This window comes from Sinocyclocheilus rhinocerous, unplaced genomic scaffold, assembly GCF_001515625.1.
Source record: "Sinocyclocheilus rhinocerous isolate Xijiao unplaced genomic scaffold, SAMN03320098_v1.1 scaffold1575, whole genome shotgun sequence".
Classification (NCBI taxonomy): Eukaryota; Metazoa; Chordata; class Actinopteri; order Cypriniformes; family Cyprinidae; genus Sinocyclocheilus; species Sinocyclocheilus rhinocerous.
The window spans coordinates 93,697-111,482 of NW_015626385.1; the positions used below are offsets into that span (position 1 = coordinate 93,697).

The 17,786-nt window shown below is 38.4% G+C and overlaps 1 protein-coding gene and 1 pseudogene across 1 annotated transcript in view; both read left to right on the forward strand.

Moving 5' to 3' along the window:
- slc22a17 (solute carrier family 22 member 17) overlaps positions 1-11,518 on the forward strand; it is a 13,700-nt gene extending 2,182 nt beyond the window's left edge. The window contains 9 exon segments of the mRNA XM_016518848.1: positions 754-1,364; positions 2,790-2,893; positions 2,967-3,121; positions 5,555-5,737; positions 5,832-5,948; positions 6,514-6,633; positions 6,636-6,821; positions 7,811-7,922; positions 9,971-11,518. Coding sequence (XP_016374334.1) covers positions 912-1,364; positions 2,790-2,893; positions 2,967-3,121; positions 5,555-5,737; positions 5,832-5,948; positions 6,514-6,633; positions 6,636-6,821; positions 7,811-7,922; positions 9,971-10,247 — 1,707 coding nt within the window. The 5' untranslated portion in view covers positions 754-911 and the 3' untranslated portion in view covers positions 10,248-11,518.
- Positions 11,519-11,740: 222 nt separating this feature from the next.
- LOC107713367 (myosin-6-like) lies at positions 11,741-16,771 on the forward strand (annotated as a pseudogene).
- The last annotated feature ends 1,015 nt before the right edge of the window (positions 16,772-17,786 follow it).

Genomic DNA, 17,786 nt, shown 5'->3' on the forward strand with positions numbered 1-17,786 from the left:
TGTCTGTCTGTCTGTCTGTCTATCTATCTATCTATCTATATCTGTCTGTCTGTCTGTTTGTCTATCTATCTATCTATCTGTTGTCTGTCTGTCTGTCTGTGTTATCTATCTATCTATCTGTCTATCTGTCTTTCTATCTATCTATCTATCTGTCTGTCTGTCTGTCTATCTGCTATCTATCTATATCTGTCTGTGTCTGCTATCTATCTATCTATCTGTCTGTCTGTCTGTTATCTATCTGTCTATCTATCTGGCTGTCTGTCTATCTATCTGTCTGTTATCTATCTATCTGTCTGTCTGTCTGTCTATCTGCTATCTATCTATATCTGTCTGTGTCTGCTATCTATCTATCTATCTGTCTGTCTGTCTGTTATCTATCTGTCTATCTGGCTGTCTGTCTGTCTGTCTGTCTGTTATCTATCTATCTGTCTGTCTGTCTGTCTGCTGTCTGTCTGTCTGTCTGCTATCTATCTGTCTATCTATCTGTCTGTCTGTCTGTTATCTATCTGTCTATCTATCTGGCTGTCTGTCTGTCTGTCTATCTATCTGCTATCTATCTGTCTGTCTGTCTGTCTATCTGCTATCTATCTATATCTGTCTGTGTCTGCTATCTATCTATCTATCTGTCTGTCTGTCTGTTATCTATCTGTCTATCTATCTGGCTATCTGTCTATCTGCTATCTATCTGTCTGTCTGTCTATCTGCTATCTATCTGTCTGTCTATCTGATTTGATGTATGCTTGTCTTCTGCAGGTTATTTCTGCTCGTCTGTCTCAGGGTGAGCAGAGGAAGAGAGAGAGTGAGAGACACAGACAGCCGTCTATCTTTCTCTCTCTCTCTCTTCACCTGCGTCCGCAGCAGCAGCGTCTCTGTAAGGCTCTGGTCTCTGTGGCGCAGCTTCTGTCCAAACCATGACGTCACCCCCGTCCCTGCTGGCCTCCCCGTCCCCATGTCCTCCTCCCCCTCCCTCGCTCCCGTCCTCCCCCACGCTCTCCTCTCCCGCCCCGTCCTCGCTCCCCCTGCAGCCCGCTCTGCCGCCCACCGGAGAGGTCATGATTCTGGCTCTGGGCCGTAAGAAGCAGCGGCTCCTCATCGCTCTCTCCATTCTGCCCAACCTCTTCCTGGCGTTCCTGCTGTCCTCCGACCCGCTCCTGACCCTGTCCCCGCCCTTCTGCTGTCGTCTCCCGCGACCCTCGCCCGCTCCTCAGGTGACCAACGCCTTCGTGAGGACGGAGAAAAGAGACGGAGATCTGCCCCAGTGCAAGCACATGTTCGTCAACGGCACGCAGTCGTGTGTGAAGGACTGTGATGCTGGATACGACTACAACGTCACCGAAGGCCTGACCAATAATATCGTCACAGAGGTGGGCCGACACTGTTGAACTAATATGTACACTATATAATAAGTATTGGGACAATCCCTTCTAATGAACAGGGTTGACTACTTTAGTAATTTCCATGAGTACAAATCTTAATGTTAAAGCATATGAGGCTATCTTCAGCCTGAACAATTAAAACTTCCATAACTCCATAACTATATATTGTCCATCATAACAGACATATTTATATGTGACCCTGGACCACAAAACCAGTCGTAAGGGCAATTTTTTGAAATTGAGATTTATACATAAATTAGCTTTCCATTGATGTATGGTTTGTTAGGATAGGACAATATTTGGTCGAGATACAACTATTTGAAAATCTAGAATCTGAGGGTGCAAAAAAAATCAAAATATTGAGAAAATCATCTTAAAAGTTGTCCAAATGAAGTTCTTAGCAATGCATATTACTAATCAAAAATTAAGTTTTGATATATTTACGGTAGGACATTTACAAAATATCTTCATGGAACATGATCTTTACTTAATATCCTAATGATTTTTGGCATAAAAGAAAACGATAATTTTGACCCATGCAATGTATTTTTGGCTATTGCTACAAATATACCCCAGCGAACTTTTTTAATCTAGTTCTTTATGTGCTCTTGTCATTTTTAGTAGTTTTTAAATATATATTTCTATATAGGCTCTATGTATTTCTATATATCTGTCTATGTATAGTTATTTCAGTTTTAGTATTTTTAGTACTTAAACTAATTTATTTCATTTAGCTGCGAAAGCAACATTTCTACATTTCTAAGCGTTTAAACTAATATTTATATTTAATTTAGTTTTAGATTTATTTCCGTTTCAAAGTTTTGAATAAACTTGTATATTTCTATATAGCTATAGCTCTAATATTTCAGTTTTAGATTGTCATTTTAGTGCTTAAACATAAACTTATTTCATTTAGTTGTCAAAGCAAAGTTTTTAATGTAGTATTTATATTTTAGTTTATATATTTGAATATACATTTTGACATTAAAACATTTTGAATTTAAGTTTTAGCAATTTTGGAATGTGCTTCGAACTTTGTACAAATCAAATATTAATATTTTTAATAGTTTTTATTTTTATTATTTCAGTTTTAGCCATTTTAATACTTCAACTGTCTTCATTTAGCTTACATTTATAGTTTTTGTTTAAGATTAAGATTTATATTTTATTTCAGATTTATTTCAGCATTTTAATAGTTTCAGTTTTAGTTAACCGTAACAATGCCCGATATTAAAGTTCTGACATAACTTGTTTGCATGGAAGAAAACACGAACTCACGAGTCTTCAGAGTTCACAGCGTTCTTTCTCATGAACAGGAAGTCTTTTAAAATCACCAATTATGTTTGCATGCCACTGCTACCAAACAACAACTGACTTCCTGTCTGTTGTGTCCTGACTTCCTGTTGTCCCCAGTGGGATCTGGTGTGTTCGCGGTACTGGCTGGTTCCAGTCGAGGAGGTGTGCTTCATTCTGGGGACGCTGACAGGCTGTCTGGGTTTGGGCTACACGGCTGACCGGTGAGAAACCGTCTCTTGGGTTTGTTGTTCGTTCCGTCGTTCCAGTGTTTATTGGGTTGTCGTGTGTGTTCAGACTGGGCAGGCAGAAGTCTCTGCTGGTGTCTCTGATGCTGGCGGTGGTGTTTGGGGTGCTGGTGTGTGTGTCGCCCTCACCGCCCGTCTTCATCACCATGCGCTTCTGTCTGGCCGCGGCGAGCGCCGGCGTCTTCCTCACGCTGTACGTCACACGTAAGTCAAACACAAGTCATAAACATCAAAGCTTGTTTGTCGTGATGTTACGCTGCAAGAAATGATCTTACTCAGCATTTTTGTTTTGTTTACAGTACAAATATCTAAACATTCTTAAATCAAGATACATTGGTTTCACTTTATTTTGATGGTCACTTTAACACATTCTGTTGACTATAAGTAACATTGCACATACATATCTACTATTTCTTATTAGAGTGTTAGTAGAGTATTAGTAGACTGGTAGGGTTAGAACAAGTTGACATAGGATGACCATACATCCTCTTTTCCCCGGACATGTCCTCTTTTTGGACCTAAAAAAAAAAATGCGTCCGGCCGGGATTTCTTAATCGCTCAAAATGTCCCGATCACACGCACTCTGTGTAAAGGGAGCACATCTTGCAAGATCAGATATTTGTGACCCTGGACCACAAAACCAGTCTTAAGTGTCAATTCACATATTTATACATAGAATTCAAAATTTGTACATTTTTAAACTGCACACTTGTGTACAGATATACTGTATACCCCAGCGACTTAAGACTGGTTTTGTGCTCCAGGGTCACATATTGTAACGTTGCACCTACATATCTACTATTTCTTACTAGAATGTTAGAGTATTAGTAGACTGGTAGGGTTAGGGTTAGATTAAGTTGACATGTTCTTGCAAAGTTACTTATAGTCAGTAGAATGTCTGTTGGGAGACCATCACAATAAAGAGTTATCAGATATTGAGCAAACAGTCTACTAATACTCTAATAAGAGTTAGTTGACATGTAGATGCAGCGTTACTTATTGTCAACAGAATGTTTAAAAGGGACCATCAAAATAAAGTGTTACCAATACATTTACTTGAGATGCAAAGTCTTATTTTCTGAAAAAAAGTATCCTTATGAAGTGACTTGATGCTTAAAATAATATTAATAATTAAAAAAAATATGCCAACGGATTAAGAAAAATTTACTTAATTCAAAAAGAAACAAGTTTATTTTTCTACCCCATTGGCAATTGCTTTTCTCACTTTAAAGGGTTAGTTCACCCAAAAATGAAAATCAGCCCATAAATTACACACCCTCAAGTCATCCTAGGTGTATATGACTTTCTTCTTTCAGACGAATCCAGTCGGAGTTATATTAAAAATTGTCTTTGATCTTTCAAGCTGTTTCATGGCACTCAGCGGGTGTTGCATGCATCAGTCCAAAAGAAGCGAAATAAAAAGCGCCCATCCATAAAAAATAGTGTCTCACACAGCTCCGGGGGGTGAACAAAGGCCTCCTGTAGCGAATCAATGCGTTTTTGTAAGAAAAATATCCAACTTTTATAAAGAATATCTCTTTGGATTTGAGACTTTAGTCTTTGCAACTTTACAGATCTTCTTTATGCACCAAGAGCTTGTAACACTCCACAGAGAAAGGAAAAATTGAAATCGCATCATATGACCCCTTTAAGTTTTTATAGAGGGTTTGTTCATCTGCCTGACCTTATACATTTTATTCCTAAAACCTTGAAAATGTTTTGTTTTTTTCTGTCTGCTGACAGTATTTTGTGATTTATGGAGTGATACAAAAAAGAAATCCCAAATCCTCTCTTGTAAAAACTCTAGCTCTAATGTAAAAAAAATCAAAGAAAAATGATGAAACTGACTTTAAAATCTATGCAAAATAGTGTATTTGCTTTATATAATCGTTCATTTGCATATTTAAACATTTCAGAAATTTTTAGTTTTTTTTAATGTAATCATGCAATCAATAATGTAAGTATATTAGTTCTATTAGTTACATTTTTTTACCCTATACATCTGGGTGTCTTGCCTTAATTTTGATAACTTTTTTCAAAATTACTTCTTAAGTTAATGTACCTTGATTTAAAAATGTTGAGATAATTGTACTGGAAAACAGCCCAAAAATACTGAGGAAGAACTTCACATATTGCAGTGTAGTTGATATTTTAAGCATCCACAGAATCCTTTGACAGTGGATCTAGAACTATAGAATTACACAAATGTGACCCTGGAGCACAAAACCAGTCTTAAGTCGCTGGGGGATATTTGTAGCAATAGCCAACAATACATTGTATGGGTCAAAATGATAGATTTTTCTTTTATGCCAAAAATCATTAGGATATTAAGTAAAGATGATGTTCCATGAAGATATTTTGTAAATTTCCTACCGTAAATATATCAAAACTTAATTTTTGATTAGTAATATGCATTGCTAAGAACTTCATTTGGACAACTTTAAAGATGATTTTCTCAATATTTAGATTTTTTTGCACCCTCAGATTCAGCTTTCAGATGATGCATAAATCTCAATTTTGAAACATTGACCCTTATGACTGGTTTTCTGCTCCAGGGTCACATATCACTGTCCTTAACCAGAATATGAAACACTCAAATGCATTCTGTTAGTGACTTTTAAAGCTGTTTGTCTGTAGGTGTGGAACTGTGTGACCCGTCGCTGCGGCTGCTGGCGACGATGATGTCCGGTCTAACTGTGTTTGCGGGCGAGCTCCTGCTGCTGGCTGTGGCCCTCGGCTGCGGCTCCTGGAGGGGCCTGTTAGGAACCGGAGCAGCTCCTCTGTCCTTGTTCCTGTGCTATGGGTTAGTCCATGATGAATGACACCTATTGATCATGTGGTTTTTGGTTTGTATACTTGATGAATATAAAACAAATGCATTCTGTTAGTGACTTTTAAAGCTGTTTGTCTGTAGGTGTGGAACTGTGTGACCCATCGCTGCGGCTGCTGGCGACGATGATGTCCGGTCTGACTGTGTTTGCGGGCGAGCTCCTGCTGCTGGCTGTGGCCCTCGGCTGCGGCTCCTGGAGGGGCCTGTTAGGAACCGGAGCAGCTCCTCTGTCCTTGTTCCTGTGCTATGGGTTAGTCCATGATGAATGACACCTATTGATCATGTGGTTTTTGGTTTGTATACTTGATAAATCATTATTAGAGGTGCACCTGTTAGAAAGTTTGAGGCAGATAGTCAAGTCACCTTAGTGTCTGTAACACTTTATACAAAGCAGATTGAGTCAAAGCAGCTTCACAGAGATTAACATGGAAATACAAATCAAAAAAATTTAATTGTCCCTTTTAAACCAATGTTTACTTAAATGAAACAAAAAATATTTGATGGCTTTATATTTGATGGAGTTATTATTAAATGAATTATTTATATAAATATATATATATCAGGGTTATTAGAGTTAACTAAAACTGAAACTAAAATCCAGGGTCACATATTTATTTATTCCCACAAGCATTTATATCTTTATTTAAATATTGCCAGGTTTATTTAAACATTTACATGTATTTTTGTGTTTATTCCTATATTCCTGTCTTGTTTGATTGTTAGGTGGCTGGTCTTATCGTATCTTGAAGTGTATTCTTGTGTTCAGGTTCATCTCTCATGTTGGACACGGAGTCGTCCTCGTCTCCTAGACGTCCTCATCTGTCTTTCCCAGAGCTGCTTCATAGCAGAAACATCTGGAAAAACCTGTGTGTGCTGGGATTCACTTCGTAAGTCATTCCGTCAGAGGATTCACCCCCAGTTTCTATTGGACGTACCTGCTGTCTGTATGTGCAGGGGGCGGAGCCTGGCTGTTGCTCTGGGCAACGGTGGACAGGTTTGGTCGTCGTGGAATTCTTCTTCTAGCCATGACCTTGACCGGACTGGCCTCCCTAATCCTGCTCGGACTCATGGACTGTAAGTGTTTTTTGCTCAGGATGTTTTGGTGATATTTTACCCTAAAAGTAAAACAAAGTAAGGTGTTTTTTATCATTTTCTATATATTTAAATTTTAAAATAAACAAATCCCTTTCATCACAGTAATACATTTATACAAATCATCCAGGATACAATGATTTAAAAAAAAATAATTATAATAAACTGCATACATTTAAAACAAATACTACTATCCCATAGTAATACATAGTACATAGAATACTTACAATTCTATTTAACAGTTTAAATATTTTTTTTTACATTCCCATCAGTTAGTATTTGCTTAGATGTTGTGAAAAATGTTCTTTATTGTTAATTATAAATGCATTTAATTGTTTAAAATAATTTCACAGTGCAAACAAAGTCTAAAAATACTCTTTTATGCTAATATATATATATATATATATATGTGCTATCAAAAGATTAATCGTGATTAATCACATCCAAAATAAAAGTTTTTGTTTACATAATATATGTGTGTGTACTGTGTATATTTATTATGTATATATGAAGACACACACACAGCATATATTTTGAAAATATTTACGTGTATATATTTAAATTCATATAAATTATATCATATATAAATGTAACCTATTTTTCTTAAATATGTACATGCATGTGTTTGTATTTATATATACATAATACATATACACGGTACACACACACATATGTAAACAAAAACTTTTATTTTGGATGCGATTAATCACGATTTTTTTTTTTTTAAATTTTTTTTTTTTTGAAAGTTGAATGTGATCTGGACATATTCTTGGCAGGTTTTGCAAGATTTGTGCATTCTTTGAGCAAACGCTTAAAACGAGGAATACAACAAGTTATCAATCATATAGCATAGCATAAGGATGCAACAACACGAGAAGTGCTAGCAATACAAGTTTCAAACATTGTCCAGTTAATTCTTTCAGGCATTTTGCTCGATAAAGTCTAACGTTGAGATGAATGTGTCCCTGCAGATCTGAGTGAGTCAGCCATGACTGTGTTCTCTATAATGGGCCTGTTCTCGTCCCAAGCGGCCGCCTCCCTCTCCATTCTGTTCACCGCTGAAGTCATGCCCACCATCATCAGGTAAACACACGCTCCCGCGGGGCTGGTTACTAGCGCACCGTCATAACCTCACGCTTATTTTAGCTCTTGAAGCAGCAGAATGCATGTAATGTGTGGACAACGAGAGAGTCAAGAAAACAGCACGATCCCTGCTGGACTCCCGAGAGCCGGTTTGGGATGTAATTTATGCATCACTTCTGTGTTGTTCTGGCTTCCCGCCAAGAGTGTTTCTCCTGGGAGGAAACCGAGGGAAGAGTTTGCACCAGTTGTTCACTTATTAAGAGTTTTCACGTACTGTAGCCGGCAGAGCTTGACCCTAACAAACGGCAAGGTCATGGGTTTGATTCCTAGGGAATGTATGAAGTAATAAAATGTAAATCCTGAATGCACTGGATAAAAGCATTTGCCAGATGCATAAATGTGACCCTGGAGCACAAAAGCAGTGAATGCCTGTAATGTTGTTGTCAATGTTATAATATTTAATTGGGAACACTTTAGGGACCAATTCTCACTATTATGTAGTTGCTCATTAGCATGCATATTGGCTGTTTATTAGTACTTATAAAGCACATATTAATGCCTTATTCTTCCATATTTTAGATCCCTTAATCTTACTCCATACCCAAACTTAACAACTACTTTACTATTAATAAGCAGCAAATTAGGAGTTTATTTAGGCAGACGTTGTAGTGAATAGTTAGTTAATAGTGAGAATTGGTCCCCAAACTAAAGTGTGACCGTGTAATTATAATGCTTATTTGTAATGTTGGGAGATGCCACTCATGCTGCCTTCACTTGTTATTGGAAATACCGAGTCCTACTTCTGAAGTTGTAATTATGTGTTTATCAAGTTGAAGTTCTTTGTTGTTGGAACAAAATCGAAATCATGGAGGAAACCAGGCGCATTTTTGCCTGTTTCTTGGAGAAATCTTATTAAAGTCAAAATGCATTGAAGATGCATAGTGAATATCCCATGGGTTTTGAATAAAATGTAGCATCCCATCTGTTGACAACCATGTAAACATTGGAATTTCGGTCAAATAAATGTTGTTTTCACAGTGTAAAATAAATACAATATTCGGGAACACTTTACTTAAAGCCTTTATGTATAATGTATTATAAAAGTAGTTTTAATGCATTAATTATGCCTTGTAATGCTCATTATAATGCACTGTACAATCTCATGAATAATTGTAACCACAGTTAATACATTATAACACATACATTTGTTACAATGTGCATTTCAAATTTGGTTACAATTATTTACGACAAGATATAATGTACTCCAATGCACATAATGAATACTTATAATAAAACCTTTATGTATAATGCATTATAAAGGGTTAAGTAAAGTGTTACCCAGTATTCTTCAAATGGTTATTTATGAACATACATATACTGTAAGGGAAAAATAAAGCAATGTAGATATGGGGAAAAAATTTATAAAACTTAACAATCAGTACAGCAATAGATATCTTCGCCAAAGTTTATGGCTTGCTAAACTCTGAAACTCAGGTATCAAGATTATCTGAGTTTTCCCAACTTGAGAGGCCAACTTGGAAACTAATATGTGACCCTGCAGCACAAAAGCAGTCTTAAGTCGCTGGGGTATATTTGTAGCAATAGCCAAAAATCATTAGGATGTTAAGTAAAGATCATGTTCCATGAAGATATTTTGTAAATTTCCTACTGTAAATATATAAAAACTTAATTTTTGATTAGTAATATGCATTGCTAAGAACTTCATTTGGACAACTTTAAAGATGATTTTCTCAATATTTAGATTTTTTTGCACCCTCAGATTCCAGATTTTCAAATAGTTGTATCTCGGCCAAATACTGTCCTATCCTAATCTCTTCCTTGAAAAATTTACACTTAAGACTGGTTTTGTGGTCCAGGGTCACATATTTACAATAACTCAAATATCACGTGAAGGCAACTTCAAAAGCTCCATCATGCTTCCACTTTTCTTCAACCAATAGTTGGGTAATATTTCCATTTAGACAGAAGATTTCGTAGAAGCACACTATGAAAGTGGTGGTTTTAATGTTCTATTCTTGTGTCCACAGAGGAAGTGGTGTGGGAGCGGTCATGGCTTTGGGCTGTGTGGGCCGCCTCAGTTCTCCTCTCATGAATCTGCGTAATCACTACGGCTACTTTCTGCACCATGTGGTCTACTCGTCTCTGGCCCTGCTGGCGGTCCTCTCCATCCTGCTTCTCCCGGAGAGCAAACGCAAACCCCTTCCACAGACGCTGGCGGATGGAGAACAGTACCGCCGTCCTCCGCTGGGCCGAAGACGTAGGGATAACGTTCCTCTTCTGGCTACGCCTAACCCAGAGACCTAGCCTTCACTCTTCAACCACAAATACTGAGGGACTGACCTCGGAGTCCCGTCCTAATAATCCTGTATTTGTAGTCATTCCTAACACGTGTCGGTGGAGTCGTGGCACATGGACTCCGTCATGAAGTGTGAGGGGTGAAGGGTACCGAAGCGCGTCCACGGAGTACGCAAACGCTTGTCAGTGCACAGTGGCATAAACAAGGGCATACATTTTTAATTAAACATTGTCTGACCCATGTAGCATTCGGTGACTTATTAGTAATATATTAGACCAATATGAGATAACGGCTCAAAATGACAGAGGTCGTTTTGAAACATATTTATCCCTTTCAAAACAGGCTTAAGTTCTCACTCCAGATGGAAGGAGGCTGGAATTGGTTCTCTTAGTACTTTAACTCATTGCTGCTAAGAATGGCGCGCCTAGAGGATCGCTGCAGGACTGATCGATGCATCGGGCGAGAAGCGCTGAGGATTATTTATGTGCACTCTGATTGGACTGAGGCATGATACTAGAAACACTTATTATTGTATGTTACGTCACTCTTTGTTAAAGGAGTATTATAGGAATGCAACTTAAGTTGTATGTGCAGAAGCTGGGACGTGTTGTCAGTTACTCCAGATTTTATTGTTGACTGTTGCACAATCAGGTGATAACATTTGTTGCAGATGGATTAGTCAAAACATAACAAAATAACGGAATTTGTGCTGTAAAAAAATGCATCCTTCATATCTCTGCTTTTAAAACCTCTAGTGCATCATCCATTGTAAGTGCTTTACTGTGCACACTGATCTGAGGGACAATTTTGTGGAGTAATTTGACAGCTTAAGTTGCAATAAACCTGTAATATTCCTTTAATGAGGCTGATTGAAATCGCACTGCTCATAGCGTCCCTTATTTCTTTGTTACTTACCTGCTGAAGAGTATGACAGCAGCGGGAAGGATGTTAACACTGTCAGGATTTATTTTGTGTGTCTTTCTCTCTATTTTGTCTTTGCCTATTGCATTTTCAGTCTGATTATTGAAATAAGGAACATTGGAAACACGAGTTATGTAGCTTTCTCTTGTAAATGAAATTAAAATGCACTTAATAGTTCTAAATTGTTAGTAATAATTTAAATTATTAATACTACTACTACTTGAATAATAGTAATAAATCTGATGATTGCGCAACACTTACTAAACAATGCTGTAATTATTAATAAATCTTTAACCAAGTCTAATTACAAATAAAATCTGGTAAAATCACAGTGATTAGAAGTGAATATGTTCTTTGGAAGTCTAAAGCTGAATGCATTTGGACATTGGTGTTGAATGTTCTGTTGTACCTCTGGTCTATCAGTATTTGCTGGTTTGTGCATTTTTGGCTCTTCGTTGGTTGAATTGCATGGGAACCCTAAATACGAATGTATTTCAGTATAACATTAGACAATATCAAATGTAGTCTCCTAGAGACAGCAGTGACTAATTTAGCATCGTAGCTCTATTGAATTACCATTATGATTCTCAGACAGCTGGCTGCTTGCGTCCTCTCTCGTACTGTAAATCCTGTAGATCAATCCACTAATCGTCCTTATGAGATTCTTGCCGGGAGATTTCGAGTCTCTGAGGGTTTGGTTGTAGATGTGATGAATGTATGCGCAATGAAAACGATCTCACTTGTTGAAGACTTGCACCTTGTTAACATCTGACTTTTGCTGCCTAGTTGTCTTCACTTGGCGGGACATCTTATTATAGTCCCTCTTTGTCGTCACACTGGTTGAACCTCATGTCTCGCTTGTCTTGTGATGGTGGATGCATGCACAAGATATCACAGCAAGGCCATCACCGCTTTAGTTTCACCACTGCAATACACCAAAGTGGTCCATCACTCTTCCTTTCTTTATATTTGTCTTTCAGTGAAACGTTCCACAGCGTTGCATAAATGGAAGTGCTACTGTCTGTGGCCCAACCTGTGATTCTCAATCAATGGGCGTCACTTTCCAGGAATTTCACAGGGTTATCTTTGTACCCAAGGACAAATGAGGAGATGATCCTGTGCCAATGAGGCAAGGAATCATTTCATCTGTCGCTCATTGACCTTCAACCCATCTGAACCCATTGTATGACAGATGGTTGTTCACTGTGACATTTCAAACTTCTGTTGTCCTTAGTAGTTGCATGTGCCTGGCAAAATTATTCCATAAATAGCCAAATTTGGATGTGATTTTACATTCCCCCGCTTTTTGTTGCATACCTGTCAAAAGTTATATGAATGTAATCTGAATGTCTTTTCGATATGGGAAATAGTGCTTTGTTGATGTATTCGGAGAAAATGAAAACGCAAACACCATGGTTGAATCTCAACTGTTACTTTATTAGGATTACTTACCTGTCTGATTATTCTATTAGACTTCTATTAGGCAGTTACAAAGCTACTTTAAGGTCAAAAACATATACTTATAAAACGTATACTTTATATACTTCAAAATTATATGTACATTTATACATATTTATGATGCAACACAAGCTAATAATGCTGTGAGATTCAGATTGCCCGTTGGGGGAAAAAAATCATGCTTAATGATTTTAGCACATTTTGAATACAAACGGCTTAACGGTGAAAGCATCGTCTTTGGTGATTTTGATTGTCTCCCTGTAATTATTTTCCATTATGGGATGTTGTTGGCAGTGGTGGAATGACTGGTGTGTATGAAAAACTATGCTTATCCCTCCCTACGTCAGCTGAACCAAACACAGTAGCAGTTTGGCATAACAGTGTGCCAAATCCCTTATTTAGATGGATAGTGGCTTTATAAAAGAGAGGATTGGTTGTAGGGGAGCGTTTGTAATAACTGCTTTCTGTAATGTAATGGTTATACTACGACCCAGGGGAGCTTTCTAGACAGCTAGAGGAGAAAGACTCCCTGGTGTCTCAGCTAACAGGAGGCAAGCAGTCCTACACTCAGCAGATTGAAGACCTCAAGAGACAGCTAGAGGAGGAAGTCAAGGTATTGCAACTACAACTTCAAATTCAATGTTATAGAATAGAACAGAATGCCATGGTACAAGGACAGCCTTGGGTCTAGTGCTTCGCTTAAAACCGTGATTCAGTTCTCTCATTAAGGTGTTCAAACTTTTTAAGCTTATTAACTCAGATGTTTAACCATTGATCTACACCACTAGAAATTAAGCCTCTGATGAATCCAAAGTCCAGAAACAACCAAGGTTGTCACTTGAACCCACAAGTTTAGAGTAACACAGTGCAGCATTCATTCACCTTAATCACTGAAATGCTTTGTCACTCAATAAGCTCTTCTAGGAGCAGTGCGATTCAAACCCACACTCCTCAAAGAGACTAGAGCCTTATGCTACAGCTTTGGGCCATTCTCCATAACAAAAAACATTAATTTTGAATATCTTGTAGGCTAAGAATGCCCTGGCCCATGCAGTTCAGTCTGCTCGTCACGACTCTGATCTGCTGAGGGAGCAGTATGAGGAGGAGCAAGAAGCCAAAGCTGAGCTGCAGCGGAGTCTGTCCAAGGCAAACTCTGAGGTGGCTCAGTGGAGAACCAAGTATGAAACTGATGCCATTCAGAGGACTGAGGAGCTGGAGGATGCTAAGTAAGAACAGAAAATATTTGGTATTTCCATGTAGCATACCATACAAACATCTGACTGACTCTGTTTCTTCATGAAGGAAGAAGCTGGCTCAGCGTCTGCAAGATGCAGAAGAAGCTGTGGAAGCTGTCAATGCTAAATGCTCCTCACTGGAGAAGACCAAACACAGGCTGCAGAATGAGATTGAAGATCTCATGGTGGATGTGGAGAGATCCAATGCTGCTGCCGCTGCTCTGGACAAGAAGCAAAGATACTTTGACAAGGTGAATTAAATAGATATATAATCTTTATGTTCATCAAAGTCCAATGATAGCTAATCAAAGTCTCTGAAACTATCAAACAGGTCCTAGCTGAATGGAAGCAGAAATATGAGGAGTCTCAGAGTGAGCTGGAAAGCTCCCAGAAGGAGGCCAGATCTCTGAGCACTGAACTGTTCAAACTGAAGAACTCTCATGAGGAGTCACTGGACCACCTGGAGACCATGAAGAGAGAAAACAAGAACCTCCAAGGTGCCCTTGATTTAGTATTCAAATAAATATCACAAAATTTGAATATTTCGTTTGATTTTGTGCAATAACCATTATTACTTTCCCTAATAATGTGGAGACGTCTGTGGAGACGTGCTGAAATGGCGTTTGGTCTCGTACTGTATCGCGTACCTTGTCAGTGTCGTGCGCTTTGCTTGGCCATTTGTTGGGATAAACAGGAAAGTGTGTCCATTTGTAAGTCGCTTTGGATAAAAGCATCTGCTAAATGACTAAAAGTAAAAAGTAATAAACAGAGGAGATTGCTTATCTCACTGAACAAATTGGTGAGAGTGGAAAGAACATTCATGAACTAGAGAAAATTTGTAAGCAGCTGGAGCAGGAAAAAGCTACAAATTCAAGCAGCTCTGGAGGAAGCGGAGATAAATTGTTATGTGTAGATGTACCAGGTCTAGTTTTTCCAGTTATACACTAGACCGGTGGTCACCAACCTTTTTAAGCCCAAGATCCCTGATCTCGGCCTTTAAGGGGGTGGTTGACTGGTTTTTTTCTAGGCTTGATTGTGTTTATGGGGTGCAGTCTAACATGTGTTCATGCTTCGTTTAAAAAAAAAAAAAAACATAATTTTTCACATAATTTACCTTTATTCTTCACCGCTCTGTCCCTTCTCTGAGAAACAGGATTATCATTTCCTGCTTTTATGAAGCCCCTCCCTCAGAAATACGCAATGGGCTCTGATTGGTTACCTAGTCCAGTGTGTTGTGATTGGCTAAACCGCCTCTGGTGCATGTCTAAACGTCCCGCCCCTCACCTCAGCGGCATGTGCTCCAGTTGTATTGTAAATAATGGCGTCGTCTATATTGCTTATCAATTTGAGCCCGATTGAGACGCAAAGGATATCAGTGAAGAGGATTGTGCAGAACATGTGCAAGCACGTCTCACGGTATGCTTTACCAACAATTTGTAAAGCAAAATGAAATCTTATAAAGTTCTGCAGTCTATTCATATGTAAAATTTGTCCTTTGCAGGATGCCCAACTGCAGCTGGATGACGCTCTGCGTGGTAATGATGATCTCAAAGACGCAGACGCAACAATCTGCTGCAGGCTGAACTGGATGAGCTGAGATCCCTGGTGGAACAGACTGAGAGAGGAAGGAAACTGGCTGAGCTGAACTGCTGGACGTCAGTGAGAGAGTTCAGCTCCTGCATTCTCAGGTATGACACATCTGGCCACATCTTCACGCTAACCAAACCTTTAAACCCTCTCTTAGTACATAATATCATCTAGAGACTATATGAATGTCAATAATGTCTATGTTTAGAACACCAGCTTGCTGAATCAGAAGAAGAAGCTGGAGGGAGATAATACTCAGCTTCAGACTGAGGTTGAGGAGGCAGTGCAGGAGTGCAGGAATGCTGAGGAAAAAGCCAAGAAGGCCATCACTGATGCTGCCATGATGGCAGAAGAGCTGAAGAAGGAGCAGGACACCAGCGCTCATCTGGAGCGCATGAAGAAGAACATGGAGCAGACCATCAAGGACCTGCAGCACCGTCTGGATGAAGCTGAGCAGATCGCCATGAAGGGAGGCAAGAAGCAGGTCCAGAAACTGGAAGCCAGGGTAAGCTGCTGATGTTTTCGGAAAGTGTATTCTTTCTTCTTCTGTAATTAGCATACTTATTATGTTTGATAAGCTAAATATCTTACACAACTCTTAGGTGAGAGAGCTGGAAAATGAGGTGGAGCTGGAACAGAGAAAGGCGAGCGAGTCTGTGAAAGGAGTTCGTAAATATGAGAGACGCATCAAGGAGCTCACCTACCAGGTCACTTTCTCTATTCAATATGATATCCCCATCCTCAGACCACACAGACCAAAAATAATCAAGTCTATTAACAGACTGAGGAGGACCGTAAGAAACTGGCACGTCTTCAGGATCTGGTGGACAAACTTCAGCTGAAGGTCAAGTCCTACAAGAGAGCTGCTGAAGAGGCGGTAAGTTAATTTCTGGGTCATCCCTTTACTGTACTGTATATATATATACTGTTCTGTATATTGTTTTCCGTAAGCTGCTGCATGAGGCAGAGGAGAGGGCTGATATTGCTGAATCTCAGGTCAACAAGCTGAGAGCCAAGAGCCGTGAAACAGGATCTAAGGTAAGTTATCTTAGTTTTATGCAGTATTTTGTGTACTTACTATCTTAGAATGTAAGAAGGCTCAGTGGAGAAATGGACAATGTTTAACCCTTGCACCATTCAAAGTAGAGACCGTTTTGTGAAGTGTTTATCTTTCAGACCTAAAGCATTTTGGTTTTTATGTGTCTGCTTGAGTGCAGCTTGAATCTAAGATTTGATTTATTGCAAAAACTAAAACAATAACAAATATACCTTCCAATCATCTGTCTTTCTCTTCTCTCTTCCTCTCACAGAAAGGGCATGATGAAGAGTGAAGCTCTCACTTGCATTTTTCTGAAACGCTTGTTTGGCTTGACTCCGTGCTTCTTGACTTCATTACCTGTAGTTCTGTAGAATAAAGTGTGCAAATGAAACCTTTCCTGTGGTCTGTGCGTTATTTAATATTTGGCAGGTACTTTCCTATTCAGAGGAACATGCATGCTATTTAGAGTAAATCACGTACATATGTATACATTTACATGAATTGATTTTGCATTAGTCATTCATTTGATAAATTATTCCAAATTAATTTTGATTTACCCATTGATCAGATGCATTTTCAATTGCAATATGCAATTTGATGCGACATGAGTACCAGAGATTATTGGTGGCCAACTCTATTTAAGTTTAACTTTATGGAAAAATACAATGACTGCACAGAAATCCATAGAATCAAAGTAAATCCGAACAACTGGCCATCGCTAAAATCTAAATAACATTAAACGAATGTAAATATAATTTATACACTTTTTTGATCATCTTTTTTCCTGAAATTCAAATTGAAAAATTTACCAATTAAGAAACTGAATGTTTGCAGTGCATGAAATTTGCACTACTTTACCAATTCAATGCATATGATGAATTCTGGTTGTATGGTGGTTAAACTGGCAAGCTTTTATAATAAAATGTCATGCATTTCATTTTGATTAGAAAAGTTACTTGCATAATTTATGACAAATGTTACTTTACCTGATTGACATTATGTACATTTGCTTACAAAACACACTTAACATTTGCTATATTTTCTTCTAGAAGAAAAAAAAAGCACCTACCACATTATTTAATCTTTCAAGCATAAATGAATCTTTGGAATCATAAATCTTTGGTAGACCGCTGCAGAGTCATGGTGTCTTCCCCTGTTTGTACACTGTATAATATGAAGAGTGCATCTCTCACGGACAAAAGTGTGTCCTCTAAAAACCTTCATTCTAAAAGAACAGGAAAAATCATTGTCAGATAAAGCTCAAAACATCTACAGTAAATGGCCATGATAAAAAATAACAAAAAAAA